This window comes from Paralichthys olivaceus, chromosome 1 (assembly GCF_024713975.1).
Source record: "Paralichthys olivaceus isolate ysfri-2021 chromosome 1, ASM2471397v2, whole genome shotgun sequence".
Lineage (NCBI taxonomy): Eukaryota > Metazoa > Chordata > Actinopteri > Pleuronectiformes > Paralichthyidae > Paralichthys > Paralichthys olivaceus.
In genome coordinates, this window is record NC_091093.1 from 25,512,807 (window position 1) to 25,529,152 (window position 16,346).

The 16,346-nt window shown below is 43.9% G+C and overlaps 1 protein-coding gene across 22 annotated transcripts in view; it reads left to right on the forward strand.

Moving 5' to 3' along the window:
* tle3b (TLE family member 3, transcriptional corepressor b) overlaps positions 1-16,082 on the forward strand; it is a 29,873-nt gene extending 13,791 nt beyond the window's left edge. For 6 of the 22 annotated variants that reach the window (XM_069525846.1, XM_069525847.1, XM_069525855.1 and 3 more), the window contains 14 exons: positions 2,417-2,620; positions 3,600-3,659; positions 6,575-6,697; positions 7,408-7,458; positions 7,876-8,031; positions 8,943-9,078; positions 9,388-9,560; positions 10,375-10,451; positions 10,539-10,788; positions 12,020-12,267; positions 12,390-12,537; positions 13,211-13,361; positions 14,449-14,525; positions 14,675-16,082. In XM_069525846.1, coding sequence (XP_069381947.1) covers positions 2,417-2,620; positions 3,600-3,659; positions 6,575-6,697; positions 7,408-7,458; positions 7,876-8,031; positions 8,943-9,078; positions 9,388-9,560; positions 10,375-10,451; positions 10,539-10,788; positions 12,020-12,267; positions 12,390-12,537; positions 13,211-13,361; positions 14,449-14,525; positions 14,675-14,782 — 1,962 coding nt within the window. In that variant the 3' untranslated portion in view covers positions 14,783-16,082. Of the gene's footprint in view, positions 1-2,416; positions 2,622-3,599; positions 3,660-6,574; positions 6,698-7,407; positions 7,459-7,875; positions 8,032-8,942; positions 9,079-9,387; positions 9,561-10,374; positions 10,452-10,538; positions 10,789-12,019; positions 12,268-12,389; positions 12,538-13,210; positions 13,362-14,448; positions 14,526-14,674 lie in introns of all 22 variants that reach the window. The other 16 variants (XM_069525848.1, XM_069525850.1, XM_069525858.1 and 13 more) reach the window with 6 other exon arrangements.
* The last annotated feature ends 264 nt before the right edge of the window (positions 16,083-16,346 follow it).

Here is a 16,346-nt window from a genome sequence, read left to right on the forward strand (position 1 = left end):
TTTTCACAATTTTTATTTTGTATTTTCAGCAACTAACAACCAACTGCTGAGTAGAAAATCTACTTCCTGTTTGCACCGACACGCATATGCACAGTGTATGTGAACGGTCATGTTTTCAGGTGTGTTAGCGTGGACGGGGATTATTACTGATGCGGAGCTAGAACGCTCAGCTGGTTGGAGATCAAAACAGAAACGTATTAGTATGGATGTAGCCAGAGAAACTCTTTTGCATTGCTTGCTGGCAGCCTAACACACGTCTCTGTGAAGGGAGATGATGTCCCTTGAAGACAAACCACAACTTGGGTGTGTTTGGATATTTTTGGCATCTTCTGTGTTATCTGCCTTACTCGGGTGACAGACACTTAACAGCACGTTTCTTTAACTGACGACTTACATCAGAACCCTCATGTCAATCCTGTTCCGATGCTCAAACGAGTCAGCTCGGTGTTTAGCGGAAGCCGTTGACTAATCTTTGTCGCAACGTCTGAAGAAAGTGTGTTTGAGTACAGAAGACAAGTAGGTAATGTGACGATCGTTGCCAGACTTATTGAGCCGGTGTGCCAGCTGGTTTGTGCCGCTACTGTTGATGCTTGTTCCACCTGACAGTACAGTTCTGCAGGGAGCCAGCTTCGCCTAGTTAACTTTAATTGCCTGTTTCCTGTGGAAGTTGCCTGAGCTGAAGCGGCATTTACACATAATGAAAAAAGATAAGTGTGAAAGGAAGCCAGCTCTTTATCCATGAATATTGAATTGGAAGCAATTTATTTTCTGAAATTTTCTCTACCCCCCCCACCCACCTCCCACTCCCCTTCCCTCGTCCCTCCTCGCTCTTCTCCTCAGCCATAGCTTGCTAATGAGGCTTCTTGATAATGATCCCTGCACGCTTTTCCTCATTAGGCACACTCAATAGGGACGTCCCTGCCTCAATCCCTTGCTCGCTCTCTCTTTCATTCTCTTGTTATTTTTCTGAATCTGCCGCTCCCTCCTCTTCTTGTTCTGGCTGCCCCTTTCTCTCTCTTCTTTTTTTTTTTTTTTTTTGCTCGCTTTTCCTTTTACACAACAAATAGGCTGCCGGGCACACCAGTACAATATCGATTAACAATGCCGCCCCTCGGTTGCTTATATCCATTGTGCGATTTCAGGTCCAGCTACACATAATGAGCTGACTGAGTAATGGCCAGCTGCTAAATAAACCTTTAAATGTGCTAAGCCACTACATATAACCTTGTCTAGTTTTTCCCCCTGTCGTGTAATGAATGTATGGATGAGGTTATTGAAGTTCTATCTAGCAAGCAGAATAGCAATCATGTTTTTTTCTTTTTTTAGAGAGGCAGTTGATGGATGTGCTAAGTGTTATTTAACCTTGTTTTAAAGCACTTGCTTCCCTCTTGCCTGAGTGGCTATTTAACTCCTGTCTATCTACTCACTCCTCTCTGGTTGCCTCTCACGCAGATATTCATGGCCTCTTGGGAGGTGTGTGTCAGAGTGAGTGTGTGTGTGAGAGTGTCTGTGCTTAACAGCGTTCTGCTAGATGAGTGGGCATGTTTGCTTGCTTGGTTTTCCAGAAGGTTTTGAGGTTTTCAAATATAGATCTATTGATTTGTATTTTTTGTAACAGCTCCAACTATGATTGAAGTGCACAGAGTTGTGGGGAAAATGTTCCTTATCATTTCTGACGACCGGGGGGGGACGTGTCGTCAAACATGGTTGTCACATGAAGGTCTTGTATCCTCAATAAGAAACAACAGGCAGTTTGTAGAGCAGCAGCGATAAGTGTGGCAGTGTTGTAGTAAGTGAAGTGTGATAAGAGAAGAGAAACACATCTGTCATGTAAACCTGGAGGCAGTGTTTTCATAGGCTCAACACTGAGGAGCACTCATGTGCAGACGTTAGCACTGAGCTGTGTCAGTAAACCGAACTTTTATTCAACCGACAGAATGAATCTACAACTGATGAAATGATTTATTATCTTATTCTTCACTGTGATGAGTTGCTGTTTCTTTATCATTGTAAATTGTAAATGAAAGGAAATGTGTGACCGTGCCCTATAATGTGTTAATGATGCAAAGACAAATGCTAGAGATGATAAGAGTGAGATAAATGAAAGAGTAATAATAAGTAACACGTGTGTTCTACTGTTCTGGTTAATCCAGCATGTTGAAGCAGATAATAACTTCACTGTTCCTCTGCAGATACAAACTCAATCAGTTTTTTCCCTCAGACAGTGAATGAGCTGGATCAGCATGTTGGGAGTCGTCATCATTCGGATATTATGCATAAAAGCTTTGGCCTTTGGACTAAATATTGTCAGATCCAGCTGTAATGCTGAAGTAGAGTGCGATCATTCACAGATTCACTTCCCAGCCGACCCATTTGTCCTCTGTCTTGTCTCTTGTCTCTCCGCATTTGTTTATAGCAGCAGCAGCTCCAGGCTCAGCATCTCTCTCACGCCGCCCACGGTCCCCCGATCCAGCTGCCCCCTCACCCCTCAGGCCTGCAGCCGCCTGGCATCCCCCCTGTGACAGGCGCTGGCTCCGGCCTGCTGGCCCTGGGAGCTCTTGGCAGTCAGGCCCACCTGCCTGTAAAGGATGAGAAGAACCACCACGACCTGGAGCACCGAGGTGAGGAGCACAGCCAGCCGCACAAACCGCCCGCAGCATTTTACTCCTGATTGTAACTGCCAAGAACAGGTTTTACCAGCCAGACACATTTATCATAGAAACACGTCACTGTGTGTTTTAAATCTTTAATTTAATAAGTGTTTATGCACAGAGCTACTGGGTGAGGACATATTTATAAGGGCCATTTTATTTGGCTTTAACCAATGATATATATATATTGATGTGAAAATAAAGTTGAGTTTATACTTTCACCAAGAAACAGGAAAGAAGGAAATTGGCACACTAGAGGATAAACATATTCTAATATCAGGCAGAAATAAAGACAGTGTAGAACTGTTCAGTTTAGATGTTGATAATAATGTTGGTCTAATTTAAATGAAATTCAAATTACAACCTGTATCTGTATTTTTGTCAATAAATATAATGTTACAGATTTCTGAGTCAACTTTTCCACAGGGATTTGATGAAGTTAATATTATTAACTAAAGTTTTCTCACCTTCGTAAACACCATCAGGTCTGTTCAACTTAGACACAACATCAAATGGTCTTGTTTGAGTCATCTGTAGTTTTTAGGTTTCAATCATTGATAGAGGAGTTTTTAGTATTTCATCACGTCTGCAGTTGTAAATTTAAAACGTGGACTTGGTCTTCGTGTCCCACAGTCTGTACCGAGACTGTCCATTAGAGAGTTCACCTAATGAACTGAATATCTGATAAAGATAATGTAAATGGAGAATAATCACTATGTATTCACAACCTGTCAACCTAAAGCCAAAGTTCATAAAGACTTTTATCATGCATCAGTTATTTTATTACAACTTATGAACCCTTTATAAAAGATATAAAGTGGTAACAACAGGAATGAGGCTGAGCTGCACATGACGAGAGCTTTGTTTTACCTGAATAATAATTCTGTGATTGAATCTCTCCGTTGTGGTGACACCCATAATAATTTGTGTTTTGCTTTTCTCTCTCCTGGCCCCTCATCTTTTCACTCACCTCTGGCCATTCCTCTGAAAGAGCGCGAGTCGAGCACGGTACGTTCAGTCTGCTTCTGTGTGTGTGTGTCTTGCCGTTGTCGTCCCTGACTCACTGTGTTGGGTGTTTAGGTGTACTTTACACTGCTCAGTAGACATTAACGCTCTGTGCATAAGAACATACACATTTTTGTACTCCAGGGGGTATAAGCTGACTGAAATCAAATATTTAAGTCTGGTCAAATAAGCCAGTGCCATCTAATCTATGTGGACAATGATTCCAATCACTGGGTGAGGATTAATAGTCCTTTAATTTCAGCACAATTAAAAACGACTTTGACTCTTTTCTTGCTTCACCTCTGGAGAGGATTTACTGTTGCATGTGTCTGATACCTGATTCCTTTTCATCTTTTTATCTGCCTTTCTCCTTTTATTTAGCATATATCTTTATTTTCTGCTCTCTCCTCCTTTTCTTATCTCACTCTTCTGCCCACCCCCCCCCAGTCTCTCTCTTCCTTCTCATGTTAAAGTCCCTGTTTATTGGACTGGCTTAAAGCTCTCAGTTAGCTGGAGCAGAACGCTCTGTTGGATCTGCTCGACCAGATTGAGTTCCCATTGACTGGCCATCCTGAATAGGCCCACTCATGTCTGAAGGGAGCCCAAACTCTCTCATCTCGTATGGTGACGAGCGGCTGCCAATTCTACCTCACCTAATCTCTCCACCGCCGTCCCTCCTTCCCAGTGCACACACTCGCACGCAGTGTCTTCCTGTCCTGTTGTCTCAGGTCATCTGATACCAAAGTTGGAGACAAGTGCAGGGTTATTGAGTCCAAGCCGTCCTTTAAAGGTCCAAGGCGCAGATTCATAGTCGGGTCGTGAAGATGTCGGGCGGCATCTTCACATCGAGCTGCTCTAAAACAGCTCTTGTTGCTTTCTTTTACATATTTTGCCTCTGGGAGGACGGGGTGTGACAATTGCAGAAAGCTTGGAGGCCAAGGCAGGGCCAGTTACTGAAGGGAGTGTTAGTACGTGTGTGTGTGTGTGTGCGTGCGTGTGTGCCACTTACTGTGCAACCACAGTGTTTTTTTTGTTTTGTCACTCTGCTGAAATCTGTTTGGCTCATGAAGTCTCATCATCCTTTCACTCAGACTACATCCACACTACTACGTTTTTATTTGAAAATGCATCAACTCTGCTGGATACACCTGGACTCATTTTAGAGCTGCTACAATGGAGACCTTTTTGAAACGCCAGACTGTGGTGCAGTAGTGTGGATGAAGCCTGTGACAGGTTTTTTTTCCCCACAACAGCAGCAGAGCAATTGTCCATATTTTGAAGGAGTCTGTGTGGAAATGGCAGAAAGCTTCATGCTTGGTGGAGACCTTCAGGAACAGTCCCTGTGTGGAGGCAGGGCCAGTTTCTGAAGGGGGTGCTATAAGTATGCGTGTCTGCCATTAACTGCCCAACCACAGTGTTTTTTTTATTGTTTCTCTCCACTCTCCTTGGCTCAGGACATTGTTGTCTTTTTTATGTCACCCTTTCACTCAGTTTTCAGGCTGTTGCCTTCCTCTCCTCGTCTTTCTCTTTCTGTTACTTGCAGCCAAGATGTCAGACATCTTCCTTTTCCCTCTTTCACCACATCTCTCTGTCTCTGATGAAGGCAGGGATTTGTTGAGCTGCCCCCCCACCCCCTCCTTCCCTGCCTGCCTGTTGGGCTGTTTGGCAGTGCCACCCCACCACACCAGTGCCCAGACTACAAACCCCCCCCCGTTTGCTGTTTCTGAGATGGTGCCAGCCTTTGCGGGCATTCCCACTAGTGGGGAGAACTCATTGCCACACTGCTACACTCTCATTGCTTGCCAAGTTCCTTTCCTGTTTTGGTCTCTTGTCTTGTCTTCCTCTTTTTTTTTCCTCATTTTCTCACTCTGCCTCTTTCACGGCTCTTTTCTCTGCTGGCAACATCCTCTTTGTGTCTTCACATTGCACTCTTGTCCAGTTTCCCTCAAAGGCGTCTTTCTGTCCTTCCTCTTCTTTATTCTAGTTGGTTTTCATGAACTTTTCTGTCAGTCATTTTCTGCCGTTTTGTCACTGACCTGTCGCAGTGGTAAACACACACACACACACACACACACACACACACACACACACACACACACACACACACAGTTGCACAGTGACATGCTTAGTCAGTGTTGTTTTCATTTGCACGTTCTCTTGTGTCTCGTTCAGTCAGAATGAAAACCGTTCGGTTAATATTGTTGGTCTGACCAGGTCTGTCTTAGGGTCTACAACAGGATCCAATGTCAGGTTTATAATTTATTTGTGTTGATATACACCAAATATCCCATGATGCCCTGAGATTCCACCTCACATCTTCTGTTATGTTCTGATCAATCTTCTTGCTGTGAAACCTCCGGGGTGTTTTGTCTTCAGTGGTATACTGTGTGTGTGTTTGTGTGTGTGTGTGCTCAGCTGTCTTGTCTGTTTCCTACTTGCTCCGCTGCCACGGTGGCAGCAGTGGGGCTAAGCTGTCCCAGAATCCTCTTCTGTCCTTTCTATCCTAAATCAGTCCAGTTCAGTCTGGGAGCATTGTACGTTTAGCTACACAGTCAATATTGCCACTGGTCTGATAAAGGAAAAGGCTCCAGAGTCATATCTGGGCTTAAATGCACCATTTGTCAGTTCCTGGCTTTTCTGGTTTCTCAGGATTTGTCACTTTTAAACCTCAAAACATTCACCGATTGAAAGAAGACATGTCTGGACAGTGAACAGTGCTTTGTTATTTTATTAAGGCATCAGAGCAGTTTGTCTCACACATTTTTTACTCCATATCAAGTCATGATGACATTTACAGTCATGCTCATGGGGGTTGAAGTTTATCCGTGTACAGTGCAGGATTTTATATGAGTTAAATATAAAGCAGACTCTGGGAGCTGGAGACTGATTGTGTGGTCTGTGTGTGTTGTTGTTGGCAGAATAACTCTGTGTCGCCGTCAGACAGCCTACGGGCAGCGAGTGAGAAGCACCGCAGCTCTTCAGATTACGGCCTCGACTCCAAGAAACGCAAAGTGGATGACAAGGACAACATGAGCAGATATGTGAGTTCACTGGTTTCTTTGTTTGAAACTGTTGGTGGGATCCTGAGCTTGTTTCTGCTTGTATCTTAAAGGGATCGTTCACCCAAAAATGAAAATTCACTCATTATCTACTCACCCTTATGCCGATTCAAATTCATTCCGTGTTTCAAGCTTAAATGGCCGGTGGTATCTTCGGACACTCAGCGCTCATACCTCCACCAAGACTCAACAGTCCCCTTAAACAAGCTCCACCTAATTTCAAACTCATAGATATCAGTTTCCTAAATGTGCCTGTTTCTTTCATCAAGATCCAGGAATTATTTCCTGAGAAACTGGTGAAAATGTAGATAAGAAAGAAAAGAAAGAGATAAAACATTCTTGAATATGCCGCTAGATCCAATCTGAGAAATGTCTCAGTCTATCAGCAGCTGAATAAAATACATCTCAGAGCTGTGACTCCATTAACCTTGTAATTACTACACAGGTTGCAATGATCTGTCCTGAAAACCTTTAAGAAATTAAGAAACTGTTTGGAAATAATTAGCCGGTAAAATAAAGAATCACCCAGTTTCATTTAATGTCTGGTTACAATATTTAAAGTAAATAATCAAACACTACAGCTGAAACATGTTACAGATGCCCGGTTATATTTTGATCCACCAGTGAAAAATTAAATTGCAGTTGTCCATGCTACCGACCAGAAAACTCAACCTGTGACTCTTTCATTTCAGGACAGTGACGGAGACAAAAGTGACGACCTGGTGGTGGACGTTTCCAACGAGGTGAGACTGCGTTTGAACCGAGCTGTTCAGTCACATTCCAGCGGAAACGCTGCATCGAAACCAAACACGGTCCTTTGTCACTTGTCTGCAGAAACCTCAACACATTTCACAGCGCTGACGAAAAAAAGTCTGTCACAATATTGGCTGTGTGCACCATGAGTGTGTGCTTACTCGCTGTATTTCTTTTGCCGTTCATGCAGAAAGTAATAAGACAAAGAACACAAAGAGAGAAGGGAGTGACAGGTGAATGAAAAGTGTGTGTATGTATGTGAGGGAGAGAACAAGCACGCATGAGTATATTTATCTGTGTTTGCACATGAGGCCCCAGTTTGTTTGACCCACATGTACATGCCAGTGGCTTTCCTCTGCTCTGTTTGCTCAGTCTTACTCTCCGTCTGTCTCGTTTTAACTCTGCAGGATCCTGCCACCCCTCGAGCTAGCCCCGCTCACTCACCTCCAGAAAACGGCCTTGATAAATCACGGGGCCTGAAGAAGGATGCTGCCCCCAACAGCCCCGCCTCCGTCGCCTCTTCCGGCAGCACACCGTCCTCCAAAGCAAAGGACCACGCCCATGTGAGTGCACTGAAAGACAAGAGACATGATGAAATAAGGAGGTTACAGTGGAGGGGGTGATGGGTGAACTGACAGTCCTTCACACAGACGCCCACTCCACTTGACAAATGCCCTTTAGTCTAATACACAGAAGGCTTAGCAGTCGGCTGCTATGAGGGTCTTGAAGGGGCCGAGGGTGGATGCACTCTCAGGAAATCAAACGCTGTGGCTCACTCCTCTCAATCTTCTTTATGGCTTACCCAATAAATGGTCATTTCTTCCTTGGCCCAAGGCTGTAAATAACCCAGAGACGCAGTGGCAAGGGAACTGCTGTCTCTTCCTCCATCTCATCTTCTCCCTCCATCCCCCATTTTCTCTCCGATACTGAAGCTCTTACACACCAGGCTAAAACAGACCGCATGCATTGGTTCTACATAACGATTGAACTGCGGATTAGAATATATTTATAGTCCCTATCTCTACTCTTCACCTCCTGTGGCACCCAGCGGGACTCAACCCGCAACCAGCTAAACCCTCGTTTTTCTAACTTGATCTGCAAAGGAAGAAGGAGATGGATTAATTATGAGAGAAGTGGTTGGGTCACCATCTTGCTTGTCTAGTCACTCTTAACAAGCTTGACTTCTAAGCAAAGGTTTATACTTCTACCCCTGACACACACACACACACACACACACACACTCACCATAGCTGTAATGAAGTGTCAGTATTAGATTGGATTACCTTGAGCCGTCCACTCAGATTGTCACTCTGGATTTTCGTGCCAGGGGGAATTTTTTTTTACGCTGACACGGATTCTGTTTCGTTTTGGTGTACGTGTGGCTGAGAGCGAGAGGAAGTGAACTTGAGTGTTCCAGTAAGAGGACACAAAACAAGGCTGCACACAAAGGCTTAAGAGCATCTTTCTGCTTTAGAACGACAAGTCGTCCACACCGAGCCTGAAGTCCAACACGCCTACACCCAGGAACGAGGCGCCGACACCAGGAACCAGCACCACTCCAGGATTACGGCCTCTAACGTTGGGCAAACCCCCCGGCATGGAGGCGTTAGGTATGTAACGGCACATAATGTACCTCAACCTCACGCTGATATAATAATTGACAAAAGAGTAAACAAAATAATTATCTGTTCTTGTTCAAGCAAAAGTATAAAAAGCTCTCTGGTTCTCTCTTCACTGTTTTGAGAATTAGCTCATGTCATAATCAAACCAAAGTTCTATCTGGAGCTTTTTTATCACAGGACGTGAACTTTTTCACATTTCACAGAATTTAATAAAATAGAAACATAGGTTGCAGCTCATTGTAATGAATCACATTAATATTCCTGAAGCTAAATTGTCTTTTCTTTTGTGTTGTGTAGCAGCTCCTGCCCTGCGTACGCCGCTGTCCATCGCAGGCTCCTATGCCACCCCGTTTGGTATGATGAGTCATCACGAGATGAACGGATCCCTTACCAGCCCCAGCGTCTATCCGGGTCTCATCTCACCTCAGATGAGTGCAGCAGCTGCTGCCGCTTATGGGCGCTCACCAATTGTAATTATTCTCACCTCTATGAAACATTAATGAATGAAAATGTTTTATTGTATTATTTCTGTCTTTCTCATTTGGTTTCTGCAAGGTCTAAAATTGAACGATCAGAATTTTAGACCTCAAAAAGTCTCAAATATGTTTAGGTCGGTCTCAGCTACTTGACCTTTTTCTTCAAGTGTATATAATTCTCTGATAATCTTTCATAGGTCTTCAATTTCATTCGTGGGGTTTTAAAAAGGCCTAAATTTAACTTGAAACTCCGTCACGCACAGTTAATCATCTTGTATATTTCGCCTCCATCGGTTTGATTCAAAGTCTTCACCAGCGTTTGTATGAATTATCCAGCGTGGCTGTGAGTTGTAAAGTATTAGTAGAAAGACTCTGAGAAACTTGGTTATTCATTGTGTATTTCCAGAACTCATTGTGAATATTTCTGCTCGGCTGGCTGCAGCATGTTGTGTAAACATAATGAGAGTACAAAGACAAGCCGAGCTCCTTTGCTTTGATGTTAGTTCGTTAGCATTCTAAAGGCTTCAAAAAAAAAGAGACTCTCCCCCAAAATGCCTCTTGTGCATGTCTGAAAATCTCCCAGGCTTTCATTAGCATTAGCAAGTGGGATGTTGGAGCCTTGTGCAAAGCTTGACTGTTTGCCATGAAGCTGAATTTGCACCTTTTGAAGGGATTTGCCTGGAAACGATGGGTCCTCAGGGCGTTAGCAGCTTAAATGAAGGATAGTTTTCAATTTGAATATTAGTTTAGTCTAATTTATGTTGCAGGTTATTGACTGTTTAACTCTTGTTTCTTTATGCTTGTGCAGGCGGGGTTTGACCCTCATTCTCACATGAGGGCTCCGGGCCTGCCAGCCAGCCTCACATCCATTTCTGGAGGAAAACCGTGAGTCTTTGTCTTTTATTCAAAATGTGTGTTTAACTAGTTTTTATTAACAGATGACTTAGTTTAAATTCTTCTGTCCTCGTGCAGAGCTTATTCTTTTCATGTGAGTGCTGATGGTCAGATGCAGCCCGTGCCCTTCCCTCCAGATGCCCTGGTAGGCCCGGGCATCCCACGCCACGCTCGCCAGATCAACACGCTGAGCCACGGGGAGGTGGTGTGCGCTGTCACCATCAGCAACCCCACGCGTCATGTCTACACCGGCGGCAAGGGCTGTGTCAAGATCTGGGACATCAGCCAACCAGGCAGCAAGAGCCCAGTGTCCCAACTCGACTGCCTGGTAACGAGATGTTATTGTTTGTTACAAGTCACGAAGAAAAGAAACGTTTGTTTGCTCTGTAACATGTGTGTTATAACTGCACACAGACACGATGTTCTCATGTTTCGTTAGACGACGGTGATTACGTTTTCTTGGGCATCATATGTTGCCTGACTCCACACTTCACCTTAGTTTTCCCCCAGATCCCAGCAGATAGAGATGTAAATAATTCAGTTAAGTGTCTCACTGCTGCACTGAAATAATCCTTAGTGAGGAAAAAAGCCTGCTGAGTAATGATGCTCCGACTGGTCTACCCTGTCTGCTATTACCCAGCTCATTACTTCCTCCTAACTGTCTCCCATTTCTCATCCTGATACTGTGGCTTCATCCCACTCGACTCTTTTGGCCTCCAACACCCTCAAGGTGTGTCCAGAGTGCAGCTGGGTCTTATAAAGCCATCAGGGTGCTGTTTTAATTCGACCCAGCGCTTCCACAGTCCTATTGATCTGTCTTCCTGCTCTTCTGGAGCCTGGCCAACAACTGCAGCCACATTCCCTCTTTCCCTGAATCTCTAGTTAAAGCTGACATCCACATCTTCACTATAACATGAAAGAGTCAGCTGCAGTCTAAAAACCGCACTTGTTAAAAAGAACAGCTCCTCCTGAGTGGCAGAGGAGACTTGACTTGCTTTCAGAAATACACTGAACACTGGATAATATCTGGAGGGGCTGATTGTGAGAGCGCAAATGTCCGGGTCAGTTGCTGGGGACGTTCTCCGGAGTTTCTCCTGATAGATCCTGAGTAAAAACTCTCATACAGCATGAGATCCTCAGGAGGTTTCACAGGAAGTGAGTGGGTGTGTTGATGAGGGTTATTACACGTGACAGACATAAAACTGAGAGAAGAGAATATAAATATCTCTGGATGAAAAGCACATACACGTAGAAGATGCAGACAATGAGGTTTGAGTTATGTTGATGTCGATGAGCTGTAAAAAAAAACCCCACATGATCTCCGCAGCAGAATTTATACTTTACATTCTGCCTCTGTCTGATGCTCCGCCCCTCACCTGAACGCCGTCTGTCTGAAATCGGCTTTAGATCCACACAAGTATCCTGTTCATCTGTTGGTTACTCTACAGAATTGTAATTGAGTTTTTCCATGCAACTATTTCACATCAGGGAAATTTAGAAAGGTAAATAAATTACATCCACTTATCATGACAGTGCTCTTCCTTTCGTTTCCCCTGCAGAACAGAGACAATTATATCCGCTCATGCAAGCTGTTGCCTGACGGCCGCACCCTGATAGTGGGTGGGGAGGCCAGCACGTTGACCATCTGGGACCTGGCCTCGCAGACGCCCCGCATAAAGGCCGAACTCACTTCCTCTGCTCCGGCCTGCTACGCGTTGGCCATCAGCCCTGATGCCAAGGTCTGCTTCTCCTGCTGCTCCGATGGAAACATCGCTGTGTGGGACCTCCACAACCAAACCCTCGTAAGGTCAGTACCCAGCTTGGATGTGCGTTACAGGACTAAAACATCTGACCACCAGCATAAGATGTAAGACTTGGAGGGTTTTCTGCCCTGGTCCTGACCTCATGTTTGATGTTGTATTATTCCAGGCAGTTCCAGGGCCACACAGACGGAGCCAGCTGCATCGACATCTCCCACGACGGGACCAAGCTGTGGACCGGAGGCCTTGACAACACTGTCCGCTCTTGGGATTTGAGGGAGGGACGGCAGCTCCAGCAACACGACTTTACCTCACAGGTAGAGAAGGAGAGACACTAAATCAAATGTGCTCTTCATTTGACCTGCAGCTACAGTGTGTGATCAACCCTAGCTGCTAAATAAGATTCTTACTGCTCATGAATTAGTGTCACACAGAAGAATGTATTCAATGTGTGTTTTAAACCAATAACCTGACGTATCAGTAAAAGTCAAAAACCTGAGCATTGTTTAAAAACCTGCTGAAACCTGAGGATTATGTGAAGGATGAAACTTTATTTCTCAGCCTCTGAATCAGATCAATTGAGCCATAAAATAAAAAAAATGATTTAAGAACTCAAGCTCTTTGGCTTTTGCAGAAACAAACCTAAATCCTCCAAACATCAGTAGACACGTCCAAGTCTGCGCCGGAATCTTCTCATTCGTTGTTCTTTCCATCCAAGTAACTCATCACCCTCCGTCAGAGTCATCGGCTTTTGTGTGAAGCGCGGCTGTCATTTCTTTGCAGGCACAGACTGCTGAAAGAAACAAACAAAAATAGATTTCCTATGATGCATATAAACATCTGAACGTCTCATCGGGCTCTAAAAGGAAAAACATGTAGACGCTGCATCTGGTCCTGACGTGTTAATTGATCGGTGGTTGGTAAACAGGCAATGTTTAAAATGATGAAACCCTGTCAACACTTGTTGAAAGAACAGTTTCCTCGTTGCAGATCTTCTCGCTGGGATACTGTCCCACCGGAGAGTGGCTGGCCGTCGGCATGGAGAGCAGCAACGTGGAGGTGCTTCATCACACCAAGCCCGACAAGTATCAGCTGCACTTGCACGAAAGCTGCGTCCTCTCGCTCAAGTTCGCCTACTGTGGTGAGTACCAGGCCCACACACGTCTTCATGCATTCAAGAGCAGGAAGAATAAAGGTTTGATTCCTGGATAAGAAGGTGTTTGTGACTGAAATTAAAAAGCCTCTGCTGGATAGTTTTCATTCACCTCATGTCCACTGAAGTTGTGTAAGTCCATAAATTCTGAGGTGGGTGGTTGTGTTGGATTAACCCCCCCGCTGTCCTGAAATGTCCCTGTGTGATGTTTGAAGTCTAGATGAGCACAAGCTGTAGCTCCTGTATTTAACTATCCGTTGGTTGCCGGTCGGTTCTGTTGCCTAATGAGGGAACGACAGTTTCTGTAGAAGCTGAACTGACTCAAACATCCAGTGACTCATTTAATCACCTCCACATGGTTATAAATGCCTCGTGTCTTATTTTTGCTCTTGTACATGTTTTACCTCAGCGATCTTAATTGCTCATAATAGAGTCTGGCAGTTGTGTGTGTGAACGCGGAGGCTGTAACTTTACAAACACGCACGTTCATCGCCTGTTTGGTTGAGATCACTGTGTGTATTGTGTATCAGTTGTGATCATTGTGTGTATTGTGTATCAGTTGTGATCATTGTGTGTATTGTGTATCAGTTGTGATCACTGTGTGTATTGGGCAGAGCAGCTGGTTTTGAATTTAAAGTTCAGACAATTGAGGTTTTACAATCGTGTCAGTGACATTTTTCCAGAAATGTCAGTTTTAATTTCCTCCTCAGCTCGGTCTCATATCTCCACCACCGCACAACTTGTTCATTCAAATGGCTCTTTCACCGCTCTCGCTGCAGCTAATTAAATCAGTCCCAACTAGTCGACTGGGTAATTAATAAGACGGTGATTTAAGTAATCATCAGAGTGTAAATGTGAGTCTTCTTTATTATGTGCTTTTATGGTTGTTAATGGAATGGCATTTTCCTCCTTTAGTGTTTATGGCCATTGATGAGGTTATTACAGAATCACATGTCCATCATCTCTCTGGATGTTTCTCCTGTTCACCAGATTTATGACAACACACTCGACCTGTGTGTGTTTAGTGTCACATGTTCAGATTATATTGTCATGACGATTGCTTCTCTGTTTGCAGGTAAATGGTTTGTGAGCACAGGGAAGGACAATCTGCTGAATGCATGGAGGACTCCTTATGGTGCCAGCATATTCCAGGTGACTGCGATAAACACGCACACATTTAACTCAAACTCTGCCTGTGACAGATTTATTTAGAATAATTAAAACATGTTTCATAAGATCAATGATTCTATAAAGAAAAACCAAACTTCTAACCAGTGTTCTTTGTTTTTTTCCCCCCACAGTCGAAGGAGTCGTCCTCCGTCCTGAGCTGTGACATCTCAGCAGACGACAAATACATCGTGACAGGATCTGGTGACAAGAAGGCCACCGTCTACGAGGTCATCTACTAAAGAGAAGCAGTCAGCTGCTCGGCTCCAGCACTTCTGAGATGACTTTGACTTTTTCTCCAGGCCGAGACGAACTGAGGATCTAAGCTGGTGGAAATCAATGGATCCGTTGACCTAAGGATGTTAATGCTGGAGAGAAGTTCACCTTTTTTGTCCTTTTGTTTTGGAGGGTTTCTTTTTTTCCTCTGAGAATATTCGGGTGTCACCCTGTGAAGCAGCGCTTCATTTTGGAGAACCTTCCTCAGACATCTTGTGAAAAGTGTAAATATCGGATTAAATAAAAGACATTTTATATATATTATAAGAATATATATTTTCATGTCCTGGGTGTACTTGTGATGATTTTTTTGGCCCTCTCTCTCTCTATGACGCGGGGAGATCAGAACATACAGTAGACTAGAACTTTTTAAACAACGTTAACTCTTTGATTTTCTTAAAGCACATTCTCTGGGCTGACTTTTTCACAAATCAAACAGAGGGACGTGAAACTTAAAACAGGACATTTTGTGGAGATTTTCAAAATGGCCTTTCGTCACTCCATAATCTCGGACATGGAGCCCTCCGACTCAGGCAGAGCCTCGGCTGGTTTGGACCACTGTGGGACAGAGTGGAAAAGAGATGGATGTAAATTTAATTCATATATATAAAGACCTTTTTAAAGTGTACTGCTCTGTCTGTGCTATCTTTCTCTGTTTGTTTTACCTTGTTAGATTATGGGAGATGGGGGACGTTTAATGTTTAGCCTAACCCTTGGACCTCAGTTGGCAGGAGATTCACTGCTGCAGGCACAAACTGAATGACAATGTGCTTTTTGCTAACTTGACGTAATACAGATGTTGAATTGCACCATTGATTTCTTGGCTACAAACTAAACTCAAACAGTCCAATCTGCACTATTGGAATCCTTCTGCCCTTCGGTATCTTATCATTATTCCTGGAATATGTTTGGCTGGTCGTGATGGGGAGGTCGTGACATTTGTCCTGATTAAACGCAGAGATCAGTCTGTCTTAATAAAACTGTTCAGTGCCTGTAAATGCTCTTGAGGACGGAGGGAATGGCACTTCATGTATAAACTCAACAAAAATACACGATGAGTAAAAGTGTCTTCAACGTTGACGACAACAGTGAATAATTCTGGTTTCTACACTGTGCTCTGGATCAAGTCAGCGTTTCCAACAAGATAACAAAAGGGCGAAATGCGCTCTTCCCTCTGAGTCACACCAAAGTATGTAGCAAATGCTGTCAGCACTGAAAAGAAATGTACAGTTGTTGATAAATAAATAAAACTGTTTTTGTAGAATGGCCCATGTCCTTGTGATTGACCTACTGATGATTTCGTTGGATGTTCTCCTGAACGATACCTACTGTTAAGGAATTAGTTTTAACTGAAGCTGCTCACAGATAGAACGCAATGATCCGAGACAAACAAACATCTCAGGATGAACTAGAAACAATTGTGTTCCTCCACTAACCTCTGCACTTTCCTTCTACATACATGTTTTGCTAATCTTTAAGATATCACGTTCGAGAAGTCGAATAAGTGTTGTGGGAGTTCACTGTGACCAT